At 27.5% G+C, this 9,283-nt stretch overlaps 1 protein-coding gene across 3 annotated transcripts; it reads right to left on the reverse strand.

The window, feature by feature from the left end:
* Positions 1 to 33: 33 nt before the first annotated feature.
* Positions 34 to 7,796, reverse strand: LOC118448378 (facilitated trehalose transporter Tret1). Of its 3 annotated transcripts, XM_085657082.1 has the most exons (6): positions 6,853 to 7,796; positions 2,609 to 2,835; positions 2,334 to 2,399; positions 1,986 to 2,240; positions 1,096 to 1,670; positions 34 to 376 (listed from the first exon to the last, which is right to left on the reverse strand). In XM_085657082.1, exons 1-6 carry the CDS (start codon positions 6,897 to 6,899, stop codon positions 56 to 58), a joined length of 1,491 nt encoding a protein of 496 aa, XP_085513208.1. In that variant the 5' UTR covers positions 6,900 to 7,796; the 3' UTR covers positions 34 to 55. The 3 variants fall into 3 exon arrangements, with proteins under 3 accessions (XP_085513208.1, XP_035737455.2, XP_085513207.1); XM_035881562.2 differs by having other exon boundaries at positions 1,986 to 2,399; positions 6,853 to 7,792; XM_085657081.1 differs by lacking the exon at positions 6,853 to 7,796 and adding an exon at positions 3,048 to 3,181 and having other exon boundaries at positions 1,986 to 2,399.
* Positions 7,797 to 9,283: the final 1,487 nt, after the last annotated feature.

Raw genomic sequence — 9,283 nt, forward strand, 5'->3', positions numbered from 1 at the left:
AATATATATATATATATATATAATTTCAGTAGATTTTTGTAACTGAGATGGTAATTTAAAGTTTGCTTTCGTCATCATAAATAACAGCAGGATTTGTGGCTGCCCATTTCTCTTTGAATGGTAGCTCTTCTTTCTTTGGTCTGTCCTTTAAATTTTGCACTCCAGCATAATGTTCCTCAATTTCCCTTAACGTTCTACCTTCCGTTTCTGGTAATATATAATAAAGTACAATTCCACCAACGAAATTTATTAGGGCATAAAAAAACAACGTTCCTGATAGAGACATGCTGGTCTTCATGTACAGAAAAGTCTTGTTTGCGATCGACATGAAAATATATCCGATTGAGCCAGCTACTCCAGTTGCACTACTTCGTACCTAGAAATTAATGCAAATACAATTGAAATATATATTAAATTATATCATTTGTATTCATTATTTAAAAAAAAAAAAATGTATAAAATTGTTATTTTAAATTAAACGCTTTATGATACTGAGTGAAATTAAAATTTCGAATTAGACGCGGATTAATGTTCTCATATTTTTCTTTCTTTCTTTCTACTTTTTTTTTTAAGAAAAATACGACTGATATTTTCTTTTATTATATAATTCACATATAAACATTTTATTTAATAGATATTTATTAAAAAAGATATAAAGCCTATTCTAGAAAAATGTGAATAAGAATGTAAAGTCAATAATTCACTAATATTCTGACCTCTAAAACTGTTGACATATTAATTCATGATAATTAATAACCTTCTTTAACGTTATCTTATACAGAAATATTGACAATTTGATAAAGTTTTAATGATAAGTCGAACAATTTCTACGAAATCTATGTAGGATGAAAACGAATGAATTTAAATAGCTATGAGTTCAATGTATAATTAGATTTTAATTCTTTTACATTAAGGAAGAAGGTATGATTCTGCCATCTACATTTTCATTTTCGAAAGAAAGGAGCTATTTAAAGTAACATAAACTATTTGATTTTTATTTAAAAAAAATATTGCAATATTATACCCTTTGGAAAAAGATTAAGGTCTTGTTATTCATGTTAATATGATTATCATATACCATCATCATGTACCAACCTTAACAGGAAATACTTCACCGGCTAGAATCCAAGGTAATAACCTGATACCAATGTGAGAGAGAAAGGCGGCAGCTATCATCAAGGTCATCGGTATCCAGGTATAATTTTCTCCCTGAATAATTTGATTATCGTTGAGATAACCATAAATAACCGCTAGAAGCAAACTGGATCCTATTCCAATTAAAGAGAAGAAAGTTAACAAGCGTTTCCCGATAAAATGAATGGTTGATACACAGGTCACTGTGCCAACTAATTCAGCGATCCCGAGAAATACTGCAGCCGTGTATTTGTCGATGGGAGCGCTCATTTCTTCGAAAATGACAACGGCAAAAGTCTGGAGAATCGAAGTACCACCAAATGCACCAATGAAAAAGGCTGTTGTCACCAATATAAAAGGCACATAACATGTCTTTTTCTTGTAAGATTTCCAAAGTTTCTCTTTTTCCGACGTTGTGTCCACCGGTTTCCTCACAATATCGCAAAGTCCAATGAACTCCGTTTTCACGTGTGCTGGAGTAACCCATCCACGGAGCCAACACAAAGCTCTTTCAGCTTCCTTCGTACGACCCTTTGCTAAACCATCAATAGGATTTTTCAAATATAGTATTGACATTGAGTAAAATAAATGTTGTACAATTAAACGAGAGGTTTCTTTAGCAAAAAAAGATTTTATATCGTACGATCAACAACATTAATAGTCATCTAATAATCTAATCTTTATCTTTTTTTTTAACTTTTTTACGTGGCGGATGCTTTTTTTTTTCTAATCGATTATGTATTTATGATAACAGTTTGCGCGTATATATATATATATGTTTAATAGAGCATATATGATTAATAGACTCGAATGATTTAATAGTAAATAATATAAGAAAGATCTGCTTTTACCGGCCAGCCAATGAGGACTCTCGGGAACCATGAGGAGTGCGATAAAACACACGAGTGGATATGTCAAATTAATCACTGCCACCGTTCTCCAATTGGTTAAGCTACCGCCGAGCATCTGTGTGAAAACTCCTAAAATGACAGACATGGTGGATGTAGCTGATAACATTCCTCGTAAACGAGGTTGGGTAACTTCGGCAACATATGTCATCACTGGTGCTTCGATCAATCCACCAGTAAGTCCTGTCATTGCTAGAGCTATGAACAGCATGGTAGTATTGTAAGAGTAATGGAAAGTCAGCCAGGCCATTATGAATGGAATATTTGCAATCATCATCGTTCGTTTTCTACCTAAATACTGAGATATTGGGCCGCTTACGAAACAGCCTAATGGTACAAGAAACAAATTTAAACTGCCTGTAATGAGAAAGATAAAAGAACGTTAACAAAAAAAAAAAAGAAAAAGAATACAAACGCATGGTATATGAAATTGTGATTAAAAGTGTTTCGATATATGTAATATAAAATAATGAAATATGCAGTACAAGTAAAAAAGTGACGAACAAAAACTAGTTATTTCGAAAATGAAATAATGATTAATTTGATATATTTATTTAATAGCTTACTGATCCACGTAATTTCTTCAATAGTTGTGGGAATTTCAGAATTCTTGCTTTGTAATTCTGGTATCAGAATTGTCGAGAAGCCCAAAGTGGAACCAAACGTGATCAGGACTAGATTTTTTGCGCCCACAGCACAGCACTGCGGTAAGGCTTCTCGATATTTTGAAATAGGCGCCAGATTATCGCCAACATCGCCGTTTAATTCCATCGGTGTTATTTTTTCACCATTGCTGAAAATTTATTCAAGCAAAATTTATCTAAATATTATTTTCTTTTTATAGATTAAAATATTTAATTATTACTGGAAACATTACATATATATTAACTATAAAATACTTTGATCAAACGTATCAATTTTGTCTTTGACTGTATATCACTCTTATGATCGAATAAACGAGAGTAAATGATCATTAGACTTATAACATCAACTGATTCAACTTACTTCTAGAATGACTTGTGAACACTATTCTTAAGAATAAGCGGAAGTAATAAAGACATTTCGAAATCTTTATTGAAATCTTGTTTCATTTTTCAATCCTATTAAAATATGCCATTTAAAAGAGCATTCTTGAAAATAAGAATATCGTACCTCGGCACTTGTACAGTGTTTTACGAGGATGCTGTATTATATAAAATGCCGAGAACGTAGTACGAACATTGGGATTACGTAAACGCGATCGTTGTATTGAGATCCTTTCACGTTAAATTATGTCAATGACGAAACTAAATGTACGTATGTCTATTCGCGGTGAGAATCATGAAAGGAGAATAGCTATAGGATGAACGAACGAAAGAAAGAAAATTGATTCTTAGAGCCATGAATGCCCATGGGCTATCATTTCAATGTCTTTTTTTTTTTCTTTTTTCTTTTGAATAAACCGTGTCGTTGCACACAACTGGTTCAGGCCATTCACTTCTCCTGGATGAAATCCATTCTATCGTGATCCACTTGATTATAGGCGAGTCATTTACGTAACTTGCCATTTCCGTTACAAAATAATGTTTGCCAGTTGAAAAATTATTATGTAATTACAAATGACAAATGGTTGAAAGGAATGTTTTTTGAAAACATTCTTTGGAGAATGAGAATTTGATATCGTCAACTTTGCGGAAGAAAATTGTAATCTGTATAATTTTCTTTTTGTAATTTTCTCATATGATTAAAATTAACAAAGATATTTCAAGTTCTATAGTTAGTTGAAACACCCTGTATATGTGCATACATACTTACAATTTTAATATATTATAATATAATACATTTTTGCGACAATTTTCCAATAATGTTTTTTTTTTTATTGTATTCGTTGTGTCATGTCAATTAATGAATAATTATATATATTGATTTCTTCACCAAGAATATTTTAAGTTGATTTGTCTAAGGGGAACCTGGCGATTATATTCCAAAGAAATACTAATTAATGAATAAAATAAATCAAACGTTTCTTTGAAATAAACTTGATTTGGTACCTGTCGATAAATGAAGGATCGTAAATAAGCTCGAAATTATGCATTTCTTCGAATAACATTAAGGAATAATACTTTGATTCTAAGGAATATAATAATTATTTTTGTAGAAAATATTTCAAATACAATTACATAAATGTATTGTTGAATGTACGTAATTGCTATCGAAAAAAGAAAAAAATTGAAAAGAAAATGGATAAATTTAAATACCTATACATTATAGATGTCAATTGAAATATTTAATACATTTAGAATCTATTTACACGCATATTCTAATTGTTGCTTTAAATAATCAGAAACTGACGTTGCTGCTTAAAAATTATAAATATTTATGAAGTAAGAGTTTATCGAACCATTCGATCTTTCCTTTATATCTTCGATTATCGATGTATAGTGTCATTACTTTTCCAAGTACTTTTAACAAGCTAATCATGTAATAATATAATTATAAATCTTGTATTGTCTAGAATGAGTCTCATATGTTAGAAAAAATACTTGAAGGACTTTATTAGTATACGTCGATGTTTTTCTCCGCTGCATCGCTGATCATCATGGTCAGTAACCTGATCGCAAACGTGTTTTCCATTGCACTTCCTCATTTATATTACATGGTTAATTATATACTTATTTATTATTTCATCGATACGATGGATAATTTTATCGTAGAATTTAAAAAAAAACAAAAAACAAAGGAAAAAAAAGAAAAATAAGAAAAATGAGCAGAATATATTAAATATTCTGTTTTTATAGATTGCACTTATAAAAGTGTTATTACAGTTAATATTTTTTCATCAACCTTTATTTATTTAGATGAATTAAATTTTATTTTTTCAATAATAAATATTTATAATAAAGTTTAAAGAAATGATAACAAAGGACAAAGAAACAATGTTACTTAAATTTATTGTTTATCAACTATAGTTATCAATCTGAAACAAATCGTACGTATTTACGGCCATTTGTCAATTAATGTCATTTATTGTTTCTAAATAAACAATTATGGAGCATATTATGAAACGAAAATGACATATTTCTGAAGCAATAAAATAGAGATATCAAGCAAACTAAATAAAATTCAGAATAAGTACGAGATGATGAACTAGAGAGAAGAAGGTTTAATAAGATAAAAAGGATCATTATTTTCATAAAACTTACTTTACATATCATTTTCAGCTGGGAAGATTTAAAACTAATAAAATAAAGATAAATTAATCTATCACGTGATCCTAATGAGCATATTCTTTTATCAAAAAAATAAACTGTAATAATGTTACATAACTTAATTCAAATGACATTAAAAATGATAAATATGAAACGATTTAAGACCGACTTAAAATTCTAAAATAAACTGAAGTATGAATATTTTCTTAAGAAATATTTAAATTTGCCGTTCGTTAGTAGGTGTCTTAACAAAATAAAAGTTTTGCCGATAAATTTAATCCAAAAAGAAGAAGCAAAAACAAAAATTGTTTCGTTCACATACTGATCAAATTTATTATAAAAATAAGAAAATTTCTTATACTATATATTATATTTGGTATGAATTATTTATAAATAGTTCGAAAATGATATCTGTTAGAGAGATGTTAAAAATTTCAAGTGTTTGCGAAAGAAAAATGGAAATGGGATATATAAATTATATGTATTATAGATATGTAATGACTCGACGACAAAAATGACATATTCAAAGTACATTTTTCGTAAAAAGTAAATAAATTTTGTTTGAACAAATTGATCAATGTGACTAAATTTAACAAGTTTATTATGAAAATAAAATTAGTTGTCGAAAAATTGTAAAATATTGAATAAAAAATTGAAAATTAAGATTCATCAAATTCATAAATATTTCTGACGTAAATGAAATTATTAATGGTTGAATGCGTTATTCGAAAAAATTATTATTACGTTCATAATAAACAGAAATGATTAGACATTTTAATTCAATTGTTATTTCTTTCTTCCTTTTATTTGTAAAAAATGTTTTATTCTGTGTTTATTTTATTCATAGTTAATAGTTTTTTTTATTATTTTAGTTATAATTAATAGTCTTTTTGTTATCATTTTCTAATATCTTCAAGTATAATTCGAGATCAAATAAAAATATAACAATATTTAGACAAAATGTTAACAAATAGTTATTTTAAAGTAAAACGTAACAGATCTTTTATATATAGAATATAATAACGAAGTTTTCCTTTTTTATTTTTTAACAATTATCGTCAAATAGATTAGTATAAAATATGATTAATATATATATATATGTGTTGCTCGAATAATTATGTCGCTTTTTAAAATAATGTTTCGATTTAATCAATTAATTATTTTTTTATTTCGAAAAAAACAACTACCGAAGGAAAATTGTTCATAGTACTTTGCTTCGCTTTTTAAAGCAAAACTTATCATAAAACTAAGGTACTATTAAATTTGATACTGAAAATCGAAAAAAAAACAAGATTTTTAAAGAAATAAATTTATTGAAAGATCATTTAATAAAAGAACGTTACGATTTATTTCTTGATTTCATTGAATATAATATTTTTTTTTTTTTTTTTTAATATACAAACGATAAGATCGTTGAAGAAAAATGAATCATTGATTGATTTTATTATTGCTGTTAGATTAATTTAATTATTGATACAACATTAAAATGATATTAACCTATATAACCGAATTATATCGGAATATTTTGTATAGAATCGATATATCAATCTATGAATTGGACGCGAATAGTCTATCAAAATTGACTAGATATAATTATATAATGAATATTATATCATACGAACCTGACTGTATTTTCAATGGTGCTTTCCATGTTCTTGATTTGTGTCATCTTCTTGATAGTTGTCAACGAACAAATCTCAGTTTTATAACAATTTAATAATTTTTAATGAAAAAATGATGATTTAATGATCGATACCGAACGAACCATATCGAAAATATCAAAGTTTATATAGTATATATTTTATGACATAAAAAGAAAAAAAATGATATATGTCGGAAAAAACAAAAACGATGAACTTCTTAATTTTCACTATGTCTTCGTTCTTTTTTTAATACAGTTTATTCGATGACATTTCAACGATCCAAAAAGATTCATTCTTTTGCTTTTATTTTTCAGCAAACTCAACAAACTCAGAGATCTTTTTCCAAACACATATATGTATATACACAATTTGACCTTCCTATAGTTGTATATTTTTCTGTTTATAACTTCGAGAAAACGTTCTGTCCTTTTCCTCTTTTTCTTCTTCTTCCTTCTTCCTTCATCTTGTTTACCGAGCAGTTATCAAAACCGATTGTGAAAAGTGATCAATTTTTTTTCTTAAATTATTCTCGATAGATAGAGAATGATAGAGACAATAAATGAAAAACAGAAAGCAAAAGAAATAGAAAAAAGAAAGAGAGAGAGAGAGAGAGAGAGAGAGAAAGAGAAAAAAAAGAAAGAAAAAGAGAAGGAAGAAACAATGAACTTTACCGAGCTCGCTCTGGAGACGACTGAATACGTTCTGATGTGTGCTACCGGTAAGATGTACTTTCGATTTCTACTCCCTCTTCTTCTACATCGAAAGAAAATTGTTCTCTGTGTGCGCGCAAATATATCCTTTTACTTCTATAATGAATTATAGAAGTAAAGGAGCCCTTCCAACAATGATGAATAATACATCTATTTCCTAGCCGTTTAATTTCATTATTACTGATCTAACTAATTTTTTATCAAGTAGATTAATACAATCAACAATCCTGAAATACAAAAAAATCATGAGGATAAAAATAATTTCGTTTGATAAAATTTTTCGGTATTACAGTATTCAAAATAATTATAATAACAATAATAATGATAATAATAATAATAAGGAAGAATAGAAGAGAGAAATTACTAAGATAACTTGCTACTGATATACAACATTAGATCGATAATAATGACAATATGTATATATATGTTACTATTAATTATATATATATAACAATTATTATTATTATTTATATAGTAAAAAAGGATTATAGTTATATATATATATAATTTGTGAAGTTAAATATTTTGTAAAGTTAACAGTCTAAACAAAGCCTTTCTAATTTATCCTTCATATTCAAATTCAAATTTGATTATTTCAATATAAATATATAGAAAAAAGATGAATTATTTTTGTATAATTCATATTATTCAATATTATCATTCGTCCTTGTTTATATATATATATATCTTTTTTCATCGTGTCGTTGCACAGTTAAAAACTTATCTCTAAAAAAATAAAAGAAAAAGAAAAGAAGAACCTGGAAGTACTTTACATGTATATATAAGCTTTTGACGTATATCATAAACTAAACAACAAAAATTTATTATTGTATTTTTATTTCTTGTGTTTCATTCGATAAGTTGTCCTGCGATAAACTTACTTTACTTTAATACTTTTTGTATTAAAAAGGAAAAAAAAATATGCATATACTTAGACTGATATATCAAAATAAGAAAGTTCAATTCGAACGGACCAATCAATCAATCAATCATGAAAACCATATTTGAAAATATTTATAATTTTTTTTACTCATTACTATTACGAACGTAGATAAGAAATATGATACTGAATTGTTAAATACAAATTAAAATCCCGCGATAGACGTCACTTATGAAAAGAGTATCAAAGGATTAATTCGGCATTAAGAGAAACACACAATGTCTGAGTACGGACTTACAGTGTACATACTTTCTTGGTCAATAACCTTGCTCCTTTTCTTCTTGCATTAATTTTTAATCAGAGTGCTTAATAAAAAAAATCTTCTAAAATCATGTGAAAGGAAAGCACTATTGGATACGTTCTAATCTACAACTAACAATTAACGACATTGAAACTGATCGGCAAGGCCACATTGACAACATTTCTACGTTTCTTTCGTTCTTATTTACCAATAAAGATAATATATAACGAAGTAATTGTAAGCGCGATAATTTTCTGAAAAGGGAATCTTTGTATTTAGATCAAATGAATTAGAAAAGAACACGGCTTAGCTTATTATAATAGTTCATCTAATCTCATTCTACTTACAAATTTCCGGATTAAATGTGCCAGAAGCAAACGATGGATCTGTCGTTGAATGTAAAACGCTTATGATGATATATAGGATTATATATCGCATATTTTCGTATTTCGGAGTGTGTGTTTAATGGCCGACAGTTTTTTAAAATTTTGCGCACTCGGAAGGGATAAGTACGTGCTA

This window comes from Vespa mandarinia, chromosome 5, assembly GCF_050613455.1.
Source record: "Vespa mandarinia isolate Hongniang chromosome 5, ASM5061345v1, whole genome shotgun sequence".
Taxonomy (NCBI): Eukaryota; Metazoa; Arthropoda; class Insecta; order Hymenoptera; family Vespidae; genus Vespa; species Vespa mandarinia.

Excerpts from the sequence above, each read along its gene's own strand:
- LOC118448378 (XM_035881562.2), bottom strand. The coding sequence starts at position 6,899 with ATGACACAAATCAAGAACATGGAAAGCACCATTGAAAATACAGTCAG. Across the intron at positions 2,836-6,852 it reads ACCATTGAAAATACAGTCAG|CAATGGTGAAAAAATAACAC; the intron begins GTTCGTATGATA and ends ATAAATTTTCAG. Across the intron at positions 2,400-2,608 it reads TGAAGAAATTACGTGGATCA|GCAGTTTAAATTTGTTTCTT; the intron begins GTAAGCTATTAA and ends TTCTCATTACAG.